Source organism: Triturus cristatus, chromosome 8 (genome assembly GCF_964204655.1).
Source record: "Triturus cristatus chromosome 8, aTriCri1.1, whole genome shotgun sequence".
NCBI classification, from domain to species: Eukaryota; Metazoa; Chordata; class Amphibia; order Caudata; family Salamandridae; genus Triturus; species Triturus cristatus.
In genome coordinates this window covers 1,126,652,140-1,126,669,835 of record NC_140591.1, presented here as the reverse complement: position 1 = coordinate 1,126,669,835, position 17,696 = coordinate 1,126,652,140, and the positions used below count along the sequence as shown (strand labels likewise).

Genomic DNA, 17,696 nt, shown 5'->3' with positions numbered 1-17,696 from the left:
TGAAGTAAATTAATGACTACAACCTTGTGATTCTGAAGATGTGGAATGCAAATTTGGATCTATAATTTGTTGCAGACAACTCGATCGCTGTTGTTTACTATGTGACTACATATATAACAAAATCAGAGAAGACAGAGATCAAAGAGTTGAGGGAGGAGATTTCTGCAGGAAAGAGTCTTACTAAGAAATTGTACAGCTTGAAAATGCTTTCCCACACACAGAGAAATGGAATCCTATGAGTGCTCAAATGGGTTGAGCTCGGCTAGTTTGTTCTCAATGTCAAAGGAAATTGTATAGGTTAGTCTAGGCCTTGCAAGCAGTCGATATAGAGTATTAAATTCTTTCCAGGAAATTGAGTATCTCACGGAATTTGATCCAGAAAGGAGAGACATTGTGAAATCTAATAGTTTGGATGCATACTACCCCAGAAGGAGTCCACATCTAGAAAACATGTTCCTCTATGATGTTCTTCAATGCTAGATATATATAAGCTGACACTATTACAGTAACACTAGGATACTAACGGGGATCATAAAAATGCTTTTTATACGATATATGATAGTCTAATTATGTAACAGAGGTCTTTCCACAGCAATATATCGAGTACTAATCCATCTAGCTTTACAGGATTTAAATAGAAAGAACAGTATGAGTCCAGTATAAGGTATTTGGAGAAAAAAATACATATATAAAAACATGATTAAGAGAAGGAAACATAATGAGTTACCAATGATATAAAATAAAGGGGTAAGAACAATACAATGCGAATGAACAAATAATAAAGAAAAAAAAGAACTAAAAAGATGAAACGAGAAAACAAAACAATGACCTAACGGATGTTAGAATGGTTTTTACATTTGACACTATGCACTTTTAGCACATTTTTTTATCGGAACCAGTAGAGGGTAGAACAAGTAAGATATGGCATATGCTTTCTATGGCATGTCCAATGCAATGCTGTTTGGCTTCGTTTGCACATTGTTACTCGCAATTTTGTATATACCAAGCTACCTAATTTAGAGGGGATATAATATTAGCAGATACTATGAGGATTTAACCCATAATAATTGGAATCATGTAGTTGATTCAGTGTAGTGTGTCGTGGTATAACTATGACTGACCTATAGGTGGCAGCACAATTTAGAATTGAGAACCAAGAGGAGAGGTTCACAATCCTCACACCCCATCCCTGACACACGCACCATCAGCATAACTGGACATGTATAGAATGTATAAAATGTGTATGATTACAAAACGACCATTAGCAATGGTACCGCTTGTAATAATGGATGATCGCAATTTAACACATTGTACACTATTAGATATGATATGCTTTCCATCAACGTTATCCGCACTAGGGTTGCGCTAATGGATCCTGTTATGTTTATGACACCATGAATTGTGAATTTATATTCAGTGAGGAGTCTTGATATGGGCCGAATTCAGCAGTATATGCAATTTAATACATACATACTGTTTACACTAGTATCATATCGTGCACATATCTATATTGTATTCTAGGCACAATTATTGATGCTTTGTTTACATGTTTGCGACATTTGCATGTGTTTATTAACAAAGTTTTAACATTTGGACAAATATTTAAGTGGACTAAATGTTTTTAGAAAATATCAGGCTGATCATGCACTTACAAGTATAGAGAACAATTCACTGCCATAGTATGTCTACTATATCTATTACTAGTTCTGTCACGTGATTGATTTTAAACCAAGCACTGTCACTTTAAAAACTGTGGATTGCCAATGTCACATTGTCATGTGATCAAGGCTCGGAGGAGCAGAAACGTTATGGCGGCATTTTACAAACAAGAAATTGCACTTATTCGCTGGTCCGTGTCCTCGTATGCTGTTGAAACGGTGGGGAAAGAACTGCCATCGCCCAGCTGTGGATTTTGGAATATATATATATATATATATATATATATATATATATAATGTAACAGAAAACATAGAACTAGGGAGATATGCAGCACTTGGATGTGATGGTTATTTAGTGAGACACAACAAAGGGAATATAATCAAATACAGAAAGCTTAGTTGCTAATCTCCAGAGAGAAGAGAGTTTTTATACTTAACACTGTTGCAGTTGGTCAAGAGACGGTGTGCTGAATCAGATTACTTGGACACTATGACCTACTTGCAAATGTTGAAATATGAGTGAACAGGAAGAAACCATTGCTGCTGAGACAGCCAAGGAGAATTCACAAAGCAGCCAAAGTTCTGGACCATTGACTAAAGATCCTCTTGGAGACCCAATGATTCAAAATGAAGCAGCTATAGCTATGAATGAGATGGAGAGTGCAATGCAGCAAGCAAAAGAGGAACCTGTTAATTTGAAATAGTTAGTAGAACAACTGAACGATAAACCGAATGAAATTTACAATTAAGTTAAAGATAAAATAAGAGCATGGTTTTCTCCACGAGAAGAAACGTTGTAAATGTTCTTCATATAAAACAAATATTACTATACATCAGTAGTAAAGCTGGCACTAGAAAAAGCTTTCTAATTAAAGTTCTCACTGGGTATCTACCGAAGACTACAGAATCAAATTTGTCATGTGCAGTAACCGCACCAACAGGATTAGTTGAATATAACATTAAAGGAATCCCTTTACATCGACTACTAATGCTACCTGTTGAACATGACAATAAACTGGAATGGAATGCCAGAAATTATCTGGGAAGCTTGTCATGAGGTATTAGGAGTTTTGAAAAGACTGAAGCTTTTAATCATTGATAAGGTAAGCATGGTATCAAACTTGATGCTTGCCTTCATACACTTAAGAATGCAGCATATTTTAAAACCAAACTATGATGTAGTATTTGGAGGAAGGCATTTGATTTTATTTGGTGACCTACTGCACACCCGGACACCCTGTTTTCAAAACACTTGTCCATAATGACAAAAGAAGCTCTTTGGGGATTACTGGCAATGCAAATATTTGGTTACACTTTAAATACAAGGAACTAGTGAAAAATATGTGTCAAGCACCTGATGTGGATTGTGGAAATATTCTTGAGGACATCAGAATAGGAGTTCCAACAAACAATGGAAAACGTGCTTTAGAAAGTCGACTTATCAAGAAACGGTTTCCATCCAACATTAGAGCAACAGAACGAATGTACAATTTTATTGAAGAACAGAAATCCATAGTCTGTTTAATGCCTACACTTCAGGAGTGCTCCAACTTAACAAACAATTGCTAAAACTGGAGAAAGAAGATATTTCGGAAATTACAGCTGTCGATAAAATGGAACATCAGGGAGTGACAATTCTGGTAACAGAAAAACTATGAGCAAAATTGGATTCTTTAGAGAAATCTGTATCCAGGACTGCAGGATTAGAAAAGTGTTTACGCATATGCAAGAACAGCCGAGTCATTTTACGATTTAAATGTTGAAGTAGGCTTAGTAAATGGTGCAATGGGTAAAGTTATTGATTTCATTAATTTTCTGAATAGAGATGAGGTTGACTACTTGGCCATACAATTGGTTCAGATTGATGGCATCAAACAGATTGGCCAATGTGTTGTACATTTGTTGCTAGCTAAAGACTTATATGCTCAGCACTAGCAGCTCCCACTTTCTCTAGCATATGCTATAATAATCCATAAATCACAAGGTTTAAGTCTAGATGCAACTTTTGTTAATATTGGAACTACTGTATTTAAAGAAGGAATGTCATATGTAGCATTGTCACAAGTTAGAACACTGTCTGGTTTGTTTTATGATGATAAGAAAGTTAGTGCCAATGCAAGTTGTGTGAGGGAGTACAATCATTTAGAAAGTCTATACACTCCTAATTTAGAACAGTATCCTATTTTTGAGAAACAGATAATCTGTCCAAACGGATGTTCAAGAAAAGGAAGTAAACAAGGACAAGCTAGAAGGCACTAAGAAGAAAAAAGTGGATAATGAGGAAGATATTGTAGGACACCAATTGGAAAACAGGTCAGGTGTCAACTGCTATGCAAATGTTGTTCTGAATATACTGTTTCATTTACCACATCTTGTAAATTAAACAAAAAAAGATAAGAGATTATGTTCTGCACTGTGTCATTTGCTCCGATGTTTAGTCACTGAAAGAACTATAATACATTCTGCTTCAGGCATTCAAGACCTTTTAGATATATGTAGTGGATCACTAATGTTTACTCTCAACACGATGCACAAGAACTTATTACAGTCATCCTTGGAATTCTAGAACAGGAAGAAGCAAATATTAATGAATTATTTGGACTGAGTTACACATAGTGTTATTATTCATCTACCACTCAAATGAATTCTGAGTGTTTTCTGTATTTAACATTACTGGATTGCAAAACTGTGCCTTTTGACATATTGACAAAAAGGCTAACCAAAATGAGACCTGTCCAAATTGCAGATCATTAGTGTTTTAGACATCATTCGGCCTATTGGGGGTGATGGCTTTAAATAGTTCTTCAAAATTGAAGAGTCCTTTTAACTTCCAGAGAGGAGATAAAATATCATCTAAATAATACACTCTCCAATGTGAACCTGGGTGGACACAATTCAATCACAGGAAACTCAAATACAAACCAAAACTCTGTTTCAAACTACAATATTGTCATATTTTGTTTCTTCACCAAACCTCTATGTACTATTTGTAAAAAAAATAATTATGTGTGGGATTTTGTATATATGGATCATCAGCGTTTTAGAGATCATTTGGCCTACCAAGGATGATGTTTTCAAAAAGATCTTCAAAACTCAAGTGTGGTTTATATTTATTAGTAGTATTGTACCAGGTATAATATTAAAACTAATATTTTAAAGATATGGTTGTTTAGATTATTGTAGTACCTGTGCGTAAAATAACTGATTCATTAATTGTAGTGAGTGCAATGCATAGTGTTACTTAGTTATAGTGATATACTGTGCAGGTTTTTCTCTTCAATCCATACAATAGTTTTTTCCCCTCTTTTGAATGATGAAGCTTCATGCAGAACATCATTTATGGTTAACAAGTATGAAAGCTGAGAACAGTAAAAAAGGGAAAATTAAATGTTTTAGTATATTGTGATATACTGTTACAGCATAACCAGTGTGTATTGTTATGTTTCTGCAGTTTAGTTTTGAAAATGAAATACTAACCTATTTTTTTGTTCTTTTTCTTTTTTAATAGTGGTTGGACTGCGATGTCTTAAGATGTCTCAAATTACTTGCTGTACCACAGAAACATTTCATACACATACCCCTGGAGAGTGTTTTTATGCATGAAGAGCAGTTGGTATACCTTGTCACCACTTTGTTTTGCGCATTTGCTAATTATTATTTTCAGTGTAGTTCTGCAAATTTATACTGTAAAAGTATACACCAAGCTAGAGTCTTATACGCTACTCACACTTTCACAGACACACTGTTTACACAACTCAACTTCCTAGTTACTCATCCATTCAATCACTCCCTCACCCACTAACTCGCTGAGAGTTACTAACACTCTTTCTCACTTATGAATACATCTACTACTACATGATCTTACATACCCATGCAGAAATTCACACACTTAGTTACTTCCTCATATATCTACTACAACATGCACTCAGTCACCTACACAGTACCTTATACAACCAGTCAGTCATGCATACAATCAGTAACATAGTCACTTTCCCATGTAACTACTGATATACCCAATCAGTCACTCATACAGCTAAAAAGACATTCATTCACTCCTGTAAACAGTGATGCATATGAACAAGTTACTTACCTTCGGTAAGGCTTTTTCTGATGGATACAGTATCGGCCTGTGGATTCCTCACCTTTTGAATTACCCCTGCACCAGCATTCCGCAGAAACTTTTTTCCTAGCTCTCCCACGTCGACGAGGACATCACAAAGACACGGCGAACGGGTGGACCAACATCATAATTGATGTATACACAGTATACAATATAAACATAAATACACACAGTATAAAGACTCATAGGAAAAGTAAAACAAACTAGGCACTTCCTATGAATGAAACATGGTATTTAAAAATACACAGGAAAACAACCATGTTAATGCAGGAAACCTATGGTATACGAAGGTGGACAACGGGGAGGCGGGTGGGTCAGTGAGAAATCCACAGGCAGATACTGTATCCACCAGAGAAAGCGTTACCAAAGGTAAGTAACTTGTTCTTCTGATGGATAAATCTGCCTGTGGATTCCTCACCTTTTGAATTGAATCCCACAACAGTCCCACTCCCGGAGGAGGTTGTCCACCAACCTATACCAAAAAATCCTGAAGCACAGAGCGTGCAAAATGACCATCCCTCCTAACCTCAGAATCCAAGCAGTAATCCTTTGCAAAGGTGTTGCTGCCTTACAAATATCAACAACAGGAACACCTCTAGACAGAGCAGAAGAAGAAGACGTAGCTCTGGTGGAATGAGCTCTGATACCTTCAGGTGGTTTCTTTCTTGGCCAAGGCGTAGCAAATCTTGATGCACAAGATGATCCACCTGGCGAGAGTTCGCTTGCGCACAGCCTTTCCATTCATTCGCCCAACATAGCCCACGAAGAGCTGATCGTTCAGTCTCAGATCTTTGGTTCTGTCCAGATAGAAACTGACAGCCTTCTTAGGATCCAGGCAATGAAGTCTTTCCTCCTCCTTAGAAGGGTGAGGGGGAGGATAAAAGGTAGGTAAAGTAATGGATTGCCCTAGATGAAAAGTAGTAACCACCTTAGGCAGGAAAGCAGCTCTGGTCTTGAGAACCGACTTTTCTGCATGAATGGTCAAAAACTGAGGTTTGGAACTAAGAGCATGAAGCTCACTTACCCTCCTGGCTGAGGTAATGGCAATCAGAAAGACCGTTTTAAAAGAGAGAAGCCTCAACGAGCAACTATGAAGAGGCTCAAAAGGAGAACCCATTAAGAATGTAAGAACAAGATTTAAATCCCACTGAACCATAATGAAAGCAGTGGGAGGAAACCTACTAGTAAGGCCCTTAATCATAACAATGGGGGACTTAAATAAAGACGGCTGGTCCGGCAAACATAGAAAAGCTGACAAAGCCAACACATATCCCTTTACTGTAGACACAGCACAACCCTGCTGGGCCAAAGGAAGAGAAAACTCTAGAATGTTAGACAAACTGGCTTTCAAAGGACCTCTCTCCACACCATTTAACAAATTTGGACCACCTAGAGGAATAAACCGATTAGGTTGAGTGTCTCCTGGATGACAAAATAACATCCACCACATCTGGTGGGAGAGAGAAAGAACTCAGGTTGCCCTGTTCAATCTCCAGGCATGAAGGTGCATGAAGGTGCAAGCTTTGGAGGTGGGGTGTAGAACCGTCCCCAGCCACTGCAAGAGGAGGTCTGCCCTGAGAGGGAGACGAAGCGGAGGGTGCGATGAGAGGTGAAGTAGATCTGTGTACCACACACTTCTTGGCCAATCTGGAGCGATCAATATGACTTGGGCCTGGTCTTGGCGTATTTTCCTCAGAACTCGAGGGATCAAGGGTATGGGCGGAAACGCGTAAAGGAGCTGTGAACTCCAATCCAACTGAAACGCGTTCCCCAAAGCTCCCTGCATCGGAAACTGGAGACTGCAGAACGACGGGCAGTGCGCGTTCTCGTGAGTGGAAAAGAGGTCCAACCGAGGTAATCCCCACATCTTGAAGACAAGATAGACTACCTCTGGATGAAGCCGCCACTCATGATCGGCCGAGTAAGGCCGACTGAGACTGTCCGCACGTACATTCAGCACACCGGCCAAATGATTTGCAAACACACAAATCTGACAGCCCTGAACCCAGGACCAGAGTCGCAGAGCCTCTCTGCAGAGACGAAACGACCCTACACCTCCCTGTTTGTTGATTTACCACATCGCGGTAGTGTTGTCCTCAGTATCTGAACTGACTGACTGCGATGGGACGGAAGGAAGGCCTTTAGTGCCAAACGAATAGCCCGCAATTCCAGCAGGTTGATGTGAAGCAACCTTTCCTCTGGAGACTAAAGACCTTTGACCTCCAGATCGCCCAGATGAGCACCCCACCCTAGAGTGGAGGCATCCGTGATCACTGTGGCCACCTGTGGAGGAAGCTGAAAGGGTTTCCCTGGAGTCAAGTTGCCCTTTACACTCCACCAAGACAGATCAGCTGCAGTTTCTCTGGAGATCCTGACTGACTCCCTGAGATCCCCGTTGTGCTGATACCACTGCCTGCGGAGACACTACTGGTGCGCCCTCATGTGCCAGCATACATGGTTGACCAACAGAATGCAGGAAGCGAACAGGCAGAGCAGGCGTAGGGCCTTCAGGACTGGAACAACCGCTTCATCGTGAAACAAGGGAATCATTTCCTGAATGTCAAGAATCCTCTGCGGAGGTGGAAATGCTCGACACACTGTAGTATCCAGCACTGCCCCTATGAACAGGTTGTGCTGTGAGGGCACCAGGTGAGACTTGGGTACATTTATCGAAAAACTCAAAATGTACAACAGCTGCGCTGTTACCTGCAGATGATAAAGCACCATCTACGGCGACTTTGCTTTGAGCAGCCAGCCGTCCAGGTAAGGGAAAACAGGAATTCCCGACTTTCTGAGATGAGCTGCCACCACCGCCATCACCTTTGTGAAGACTCGAGGTGCGGAAGTAAGTACAAATGGGAGAACCACAAACTGGTAGTGTTGAGACCCTACCGTGAAACGGAGATACTTCCGATGCAACTTCAGGATGTGGATGTGAAAATACGCATCCTGCAAATTGATCGACACCATCCAGTCCTCTTGCTGCAACGCCAAAAGAACCTGAGCTAGGGTCAACATCTTGAATTTCTCCTGTCTGAGGTAAAAATTCAAGACCCTGAGATCCAGGATAGGCCTTAATCTGACATCCTTCTTGGGAATCAGGAATTATGGGAAGTAGCATCCCTGACCCCTTTCCTGCTCCGGAACCACTTCTATCGCACCTTTTTGCAACAACACAAGAACCTCTTGCTCTAGAAAAAACCAATGGTCCTCTGAACAACCGCCCTGGCGAGGAGGGTAAGGAGGAGGAAACTCCCGGAAGGGAAGGGCGTACCCATTTTCCACAAGATTCAAAACTCAAAGGTCTGATGTTATAGATTTCCAATCTTGTAGAAAATGGGACACCCGACCCTCTACAGGACCAGCATACTCCGAAATGGGCGATCTAGGGCTGCTTTCCAGAGACACCAGGGGCAGAAGAGGAAGAAGAGGAGGAGGAAAGTTGACGTGCACCCCGCAAACGACCTCTGTTCTTCCCTCTGTAGGTTTTGTTCTGGAGGTTCTGCTGCTGTAACTGAGTCTGCTGGCGGCCTCAAAAGGAAGATATCTTGCCAAAGCCACGATATCTTTTAAAACCAAATCCTCTAGATTGGGATTGGTGTCATAAAGATTTAGCCATAGCTCTCCTGTCCTTAAATCTCTGCAGTGCAGAATCAGCCTTTTCCCCAAAAAGCCTTGACCCATCAAAGGGAAGATCCAGAAGAGTACTCTGAACATCAGGAGAGAAACCTGAAGACCTAAGCCAGGCATGCCTTCTTGTAGCAACAGCAGAACCCATCACTCTTGCCACTGAATCAGTAGTGTCCAATCTAGACTGTATGACCAGATGAACTGCTGCCTGGGTATCCGACACAATCTCCTGAAAAGGAATCCGATCATTTTCCGGCAATTTTGGAATTAACTGCTTCGCCGAGTCCATCAAGGTATGGATATATTTCCCCAACAACCAGGTGGCATTGGTGGATTTCAGAGCCATACTTGAAGAAGAGAAAACCTTTTTAGCAGACTATTCTAACTTTTTTGAATCCCTGTCACCAGGAGTATGGGAAAAAGAACCTGTTGATTGCCTCGAACAAGAAGCCTGCACCACCAAGCTTTCAGGAGAAGGATGACTCGAAAGAAATGCAGGATCATATGGAGCAGACCTGTACCTTCTTGCTATGGACATTGAAACCGCAGGTGCCGATAGAGGCTTCCTCCACACCTCCAAAATAGGCTCAGTTAAAGCCTCATTAAATGGCAAAAGAGGCTCAACCACAGAGGAAGGAGAATGTAAAACCTCTGTTAGAATATTCGGCCTAAAATCAGCAGTGGGAAGCTGAAAATCTAAAAGTTCAGCGGCCTTTCTAATAACCGCATGATAAGGAGGAACATCCTGCGAGGGTAAAGATTTTGGTGATGAAAGTTCCCATTCCGGGGAAGTATCCAATCCACTTGCCTGCTGAAGGCCTTCAAACACATCTTCCTCAATCTCACCTTCCTCAGCCTCATCCTGCTGATACTCCTCTTCTTCAAGAAGCCTTTGCACCTCTCTCCTAGACCTTATCTTCGGGACAGGATTCGGCATCAACGTAGCCACACATGGCACCGATGAAATAGGCATCGGCGTCGAAGGCACAACTTCCGACGGGCAACGGCGCCAATCAAAGCTAAGAAGAAGAGCATCCTGCAGACAGCGTCAAGAACCTCGGAGCTGGAAAGTGCCAGGACGGCGCCATCGGCATAAAAGGCATGAATGGTGCCTGGGCATAATGTTGAGGAATGCCCAAATTAAATGCAAGCGGACCCACGGGGCCCGAAGGTGCACCGGTTGGGTAGGCTGCCTTGGCAAACACTCCATACATTGCGTTAATGAACTGCGATGGATCCGTACCAGGCCCAGGAAAGGATGGGAATGGAGACGTATCCTGATCCTCACAAGGTCATGTAGGCGCTGGTGACTTCGGCCTAAGACTGGCGAAGTCGCTGGTACAGGCTCAATAGAAACCCTCGGTGCTGGCGAAGAGCTTGGCCCAGGAGTACCCTTCGGCATCGGTGAACGCGCCGGAGAACCTGTCGGCGTCGGAGAATGTGCCGGAGTCGCTGGAGGAGAAGGAGAAGGCAATGGAGAAATTACATCCCTAGTACAATGTCTCGGAGCCGGTCGAGAACCATGCCTTCTCTTCTTGTACTTCTTCGACTTCAAAGCATGCAAAGTCGACGACTTCTTTCTTTTCCGACCTCTTTTCTCCTTCCTTGCCTTCGCCGTGAACAACTTGGCCTCACGCTCCTTCAAGGCCTTTGGGTTCATCTTCTGACAGCTGGTACAACCATTGATGTCATGGTCCGAAGAGAGACACCACAAACAGTCGTGGTGATGGTCCGTGATCGACATATGACCCCCACATTCTCTACAAGGTTTAAACTCTGACACCTTCAATGCCATCACACTGCCACTCCAAAGGAAACAGCAGAAACAAAGTTACTATCAAAATGTAAATGGAGAGTCCCAGAAAACCGTTACGCGTCATTGGCACGGAAAAAAGGAAACTGACGTCAGCATGCCGACGAGGTCTATTTGTGGCTCCGATGACGTCAGACACAGTCGCGAGCGCAGCCGTGTCTTTGTGACATCCTCGTCGAAGTGGGAGAACTAGCAAAAAAGTTTCCGCGGAATGCTGGCGCAGGGGTAATTCAAAAGGTGAGGAATCCGCAGGCAGATGTATCCATCAGAAACTAACTTACTTACCTAAACAGCTACCAACACAGCCAGTCAGTTACTTATATAGCTACTGCCATACATAGTCAATATTATATAGATGCACTAAGTCAATTTCTCACCTGTACAGACACTCACACAGCCAGTTAGACATTGATACAGATACTCGTGCACCCGCTTACTCACCTGTATAGATACTCACACACCCATTCACATAGATACAGATGGTGACACACTCACTCACACACTTTTCTAAACACTACTATGCCCAGGCATATACTGATGCAAACACTAACACACCCAGACATACACTCATGCATAACCTGACACATCAAAGCACACACCTATTCATACACTAATACATCCACCCACACACTGATGCATACAGAAACATACCCAGGCATTCACTGACACAACCAGATACACTCTTGTGTATACGTTGATACACCCCAGAACATACTGTTCTATAAACTATTACACCCATGCACATAATAATACAGCCACTGAGAGACCCAGACACACACTGATGCAAATACTGACATGTCACTCACTCGTAGAGCTACTTACACAAACATTCACTCACCCATATAGCTACTCACAAAGTTACTTATTCACCCATACAACTGCTGACACTGCCAGTTATAGTCTCTAACACCCCCATTCAGTCAGATATACCACTATTTACACACCCAGTGACTAACTTATACACATAGTTATCCACCCACTCACCCCTACAGCTATGAACACACACAGTCACTCACTTATACAGACACTCATTAACTCAGTAACTACCTCTTACAGGCAATACCACACCCAGGCACTCACCCATATAGATACTCTCACACCCAGTCACTCACTCACACAAGCAGTAAAATGTAACAAAAAAAGCTTTTGGTCCGGCGGGGGAGCTGCTAGCACTCATCCACCAAGCCTGGGGAGGGAGGTATCGCTACCCTGCCCCCCTATATATTTGCATATACTTATTTAAGGACCGGGGTCTATTTGTTGATATGGTAGCAGCCAATCGGGAACTTATGTAGCGATCTGTCTGCTCGCTGCATGAAATATATAATGTTTTTACCATGATTTCTCAAAAAAATGCTGAACGAATTGACACCAAATCACAAAAGGCACACTTTCTGGACCAACATCTAGCTTTCAGCTAAATTTGGTGCAATTCCTTTTAGTATTTTTTGCGATATTGCTGTTCAATGTTCCTATGGAGAAAACACATTTTCGAATTCACCCCTTTTACCCAGCCCGTGCTTGATGGATCAACCTGACATTTTCCAGGAAGCAGCTGAAGTGGATGAGAATTTTTGGGGAAAGTTTCATGAAGATTCATCAAACACGAAACTAATAAGCAAACCAAAAAATGCTTTTCCAATGGAAACGTGGTCCTAACAATAACTATCCAATGGAGACTGCCGCTGGTAATATGTTTGCATGTGTATATGTGTTTGCATTAAATGCATTTTTGCTTAACATGTTTAAATGTGACTTTGTATGCATGTGAGTAGATATCTTTAGGTATATATTTATATATATATATACATTGTTTTGTAGTACATGGTAGCTGGCCAAATAATTGTGCGTGCCAAAGTGCAATGTCTGTTTTTTCTGTGTTGCCTCGTGCCACATTCAACAGCTATGGTGGCGGGGCCTAAAAAGAGGGAGGGGGGCAGGATAAAGAGCGGGAGCGTGGGCCTTATCTGACCGCCCTCTAGCGATGCCACTGTAAAGGAAATCAGGTGCAGAATATTCTGTATTGTGCAAAACACTTCCTAGTGACAAGCACTGAAAATAAGGCCTGGTCTGTGTTTTAACTCTTAGCTTTGTAAGAGGTATCTTAGTACCCTGACTTGTGATATAGACAACTCAAATGCCTGGAAGATAGGAGAGAAATAGCAGCAGGTGACTAATAATGAATTCTCAATCTAAGTAAATTCTGCCATCTCTACATTTTTCACCATATAATAAAGCAGAAACACATCACATAGGAAAAACAGAATTTATTTAATACATTTGAAAAAGCTACAAATATATATTCTAGTTCTGGTAAAAAAAAAATATTATAATATCATAAATACACAAATGCAGGTATAAAGGTTGTTATTTCTAACTGTCTTGCCTACCAAAGTGTTTTGCTCCTCTTTAAACATATTCATGAACTACAAAATCAATAGGGAAGAACTGATGTATGCTAGACCAAATAAATGCACAAAAGTTAAGGTTTTGTGATATCTTTGTGCATCCACAATTTAATTTCTATCGTCCCGGACTTTGCATGTGTCAGACAGGTCACTCTTGAAGATTTGTCTTGGTTTCCGTGGGACATGCACCACTAGTGCTGACATCTTGCAGGACATCTGAGGTATGGATCACAAATTTTTGTCCATCTTTTAGAGTAACAACAGCTTCCTGTCCGACTGGGAGATTCAGTTTTACAATGCTTTTAGTCGACTTGTCTTCAAGTGCTACCTGGATAAGCTGCAACGAAAACATGAGCATTGTGACTTAATGGATGTCAGTATAGCTAAAACAATCAGGATAACATGTTAAGGGGTGAATTGAGAAAATAATTCAACAAGCAGGACATTAATTGACTGCCCAGCAAGGAGGGCTCTTAAGTATAAACCCTAATGACTGGAATTAAGTTTTGAACTCTCCAGAATTGTGTAAAACTCCAGTAAAATGTGTCAGCAGTTTAGGAAAATCAAGTTACCCAAAAAGCAAAGAAGAGATTTAGAAACAATTTATGGGGCGAGTTAAGATGGTGATCTTCTGAAAAGTGGACTTGATTGTATTGGGCAAAGAGCAATATGGGTAGATGGCGAGCTGTGTGACCAGCACGGGAGGCAGACAGCAAGCACAGTGACTTACTGGCTGACAGCACCTGACAGACCTCCACAGAGGTGGATGTAATAGTGTGGATGCTACTCCCAGAGTGAAGGGAGTGACCCATGAAGGAGGGGTGATTTTGGTAAACCCCCTACCACAGGTGAGGCAGCGGTCTGTATCACTGTTTCTGGTGGATGGCTTCTGAGTGCTCCTGGGGACCAGATCTGGGGTTCAGGTAACAGTGGCATCCTGGCTGTGCCGAGGGTAGGGGTATAGGGGCTCCACCAGGCCTTACGCACTGCAGCAGGAAAAATAGACACACACACAATTAGACTCTATCCAGCCCTGAACCCCAAGCGGTTCGTTATCCTTTTTTTATCACCTTGGCTGAGGGGTTGCATGCTGATGTCACGGCTCTTACAGGAGCCTAGGTGGCTCAGTACAGTGGCCGACCTGGCAGACGCACAGACAAGAACAGACGGGGTGTCGCAATTCAGGTTGGTGAAGCACTGGTAAAGAAAGGCCTGCCCTTGAACAGAGCCGTTACTAATGAAGACGCCTCAGGTGATACATAGGAGGAAAGCACGCAGTCTCTCAGTGACAGAGCCCTGAGGATGGCACCCCCTGACCTAATGCAATTCCCTTGGGCAAACTCTGCTTCCTGGAGGTTCTGGGAAAATTAGAGGCGGGTGCGTCCTCGAGCCAGGTTAAGCTGCTGTGAGGTCCACTCCCATTAACGAGATTACAAGAAGTGAACCAGCACTGAGCACTGGAAAGTCAAATTGCTACCTAATGCCTTTAGATCTTTATAAAGCTATAGTTAATGTTTTGCCAGCCGAATCTGACCAATTGATACTAAGTAAAGCAGGAGAAGCCTCAGAATTCTTCAGTCATGGGTGCGAAGGCTATCAGCTGGAAGGGTGGCCTGAGAAGAGCAACATCACAGACATAATGGGAAAAAGGGAACTATCAGTAAGGGAGATGCTGCAGATTTGCAATAAAAGAACAATCAAGCATGCCACTCAGTAAAACACTGAAGCTGCAGTTTGCATCACAAAGTGATACCGCCTGGTAACTCTCTTAAGAAAAGATGTCAAGTTTTTTGTAAAAATATTAGCCATAACACTGAACAGTTAAAACACCCAGACCAGATGGGCTACTTTATGATAAAAACAAGTGGCTGATAACACTAAAAAGCTAATTCACCATGTCCATAAATAAGAGCTTGATGCTTCTGACAATGGATGCTGACAACACCTTTGACAGAGTAGACAGGGGATTTAAACAAGAGTCTTTGGCACATGATTTATTAAGATAGCACTGGTATAATATGTATTGCCAACTGCATTAATATATATTGACCTTAGAATCACTTCTAATGTTTATATAGAGTTTTATACTGGGCAGGGTACTCTGATGTCCCCATACTATTTGCTGTTAGACCTGTCAGCATTAGGGTGGGTCTCCCCCAAACCTTTTGCCTTCCTTCTCCATTTGTGCTGACCTCGATTTGCTGCCCTGTGCGCTGTGTGCTTTACCACTTCTAACCAGTGCTACAGTGCTTGTGCTTTCTCCTCTAAACATGGTAATATTTGCTTATACCCAATTCCTATATTTAATTCACTTATAAGTGCCTAGTAAAGTGGTACTATATGTACCCAAGATCTGTAAATGTAATGCTACTAGTGGGCCTGCAGCACTGATTGTGCCACCAACTTAAGTAGCGCTTTAAACATGTCTCAGGCCTGCCAATGCAGCCTGTGTGTATAGTTTAAAACGCCATTTCGACCTGGCAAAATAATTCCTTTGGCAGGCCGAAACTTTCCCTTTTATTATATAGAAGACACCCCTAAAGTAGGATCTGGACAGCCATCAGGGCAGGGTGCAATGCATTTAAAAAAAGTTGGACATGTACTTTTAAGTTTTACATATCCTTGTAGTGAAAAACTCATAAATTCATTTTTCACTGTTTCAAGGCCTTTCTCTCCCATAGCTCCCATAGGCTAACATTGGAATTATAATATTACATTTTGTAAGTGTAATTATCTAATGGGAAGAGATAACCAGTTCATGTTTGGTGTCTCTGGAATCCGAATTTAAAATCCTAACTTATGGTGAAGTCGGATTTTAAATTACGATTCTGGGAAGTTAGCATTTACTGCCTTACCATTTGGAGCCTGTCTTTGGTCATATGAATGGGTGTAGTTAGCAGTTGGGCTTTGTGTATTCCTCCTAGACAGACACACACTATATGTGACTGGATGGCCCATCACTGGCAGAGTGGGAGGGAGGAGCTGGGCCCAGCCTCACTTACAACTGATTAGGCTGTGATCTGTCTACACACAAAGGGCTTAACAACCCTGCATTGCCACTTCAGCCATCTTGGAGCCAGGGCAAGGGGGGGGTCAGGAATTCCATGCACTTCATAAGCTTCTCCCACCTTCCTGAACCAGGGCACTAAGGTTTAAACAGGGACCTAAGACACCAACCCTTCAGTACACTCCTGGACCTGTGGATACTCTGCTAGGAAGAAGTACAGCTGTGCTGATGAAAGGACTGTCACTCCGCTGGATGGCTACTTTGAATGAGCTAATGCCCTACTGTGCAGACCTGCTACCTTCTTGCCTGGGGAGAAAGAACTGGACATGCAACCTTTCTTGAACCCAAGACCCCAACATGACTTAAAAATCTAGTCTGATGGCTCCTGATCTGAGCCTTAGAGAGACATAAAAGGCTCTCCAAGAGCTTGTGGACTCATCTTCAGCGAGTTCCTAACCCACAGGTGGTGTCTCTCAGGTCCTTGACCCTAGGTGTGCCTCTTGAGCTCTTGAAATCAAACTTTTGGGCTCTTCACGACAGCGAACGGGCTTGTTCGCACCGGGACCGTGCCACTTGCACCAAAAATCAGCATGTGCCGCCACTAGCCCACCTCTGCGGGGGTGGATCGCCAGTCCATCCACGACGCCCAACCTGCTCTTCGCACCACATTGATTGCTGCTCGCGATGCTCTCCTTGCTCCTCGTGACCCTCTCCACTGTGAACGGGAGTCTTGGCACCAAACCTGAGAAGGTAAAATTTCAGCGGGGCTAATCTGGGACTGTATTCGACCTGTACTCCATCACAGTTGGCTTCAACTTTTGAATTTGACCCAGCCTAGCATGACCAGACAGACACAGTTGGCCCTTTCTGCTTCTAGGTGCTATTTTACCGTTTACTTTTTAAAAATTCCTAACTCCGGCTCTGCTGATTGGATTTTTGTCGTTTTGGTCCTGATTTATTTATTGAATTAGGCTCTATTTTTCTAACTTGGTGTGGGACTCTTTTTGTGTGGTTTTTGTACTGTTTTACTGTCTAAAGTGCTGCACAAATACTTTACGCA

General features: G+C 42.3%; 1 protein-coding gene and 1 long non-coding RNA gene across 2 annotated transcripts in view; one reads left to right on the top strand and one right to left on the bottom strand.

The window, feature by feature from the left end:
- Positions 1-17,696, top strand: part of LOC146805485 (uncharacterized) — a 106,498-nt gene that overhangs the window by 75,638 nt on the left and 13,164 nt on the right. Inside the window, exons 2-3 of the long non-coding RNA XR_014967464.1 lie at positions 5,167-5,271; positions 12,736-12,909. This is a non-coding gene — a long non-coding RNA (uncharacterized LOC146805485). The remainder of the gene's footprint in view (positions 1-5,166; positions 5,272-12,735; positions 12,910-17,696) is intronic.
- The window catches only part of RFX8 (regulatory factor X8), an 816,960-nt gene continuing 813,041 nt past the window's right edge, over positions 13,778-17,696 (bottom strand). The window contains exon 15 of the mRNA XM_085620509.1: positions 13,778-13,966. Within this exon, the coding sequence (XP_085476635.1) occupies positions 13,778-13,966 (189 nt within the window). The remainder of the gene's footprint in view (positions 13,967-17,696) is intronic.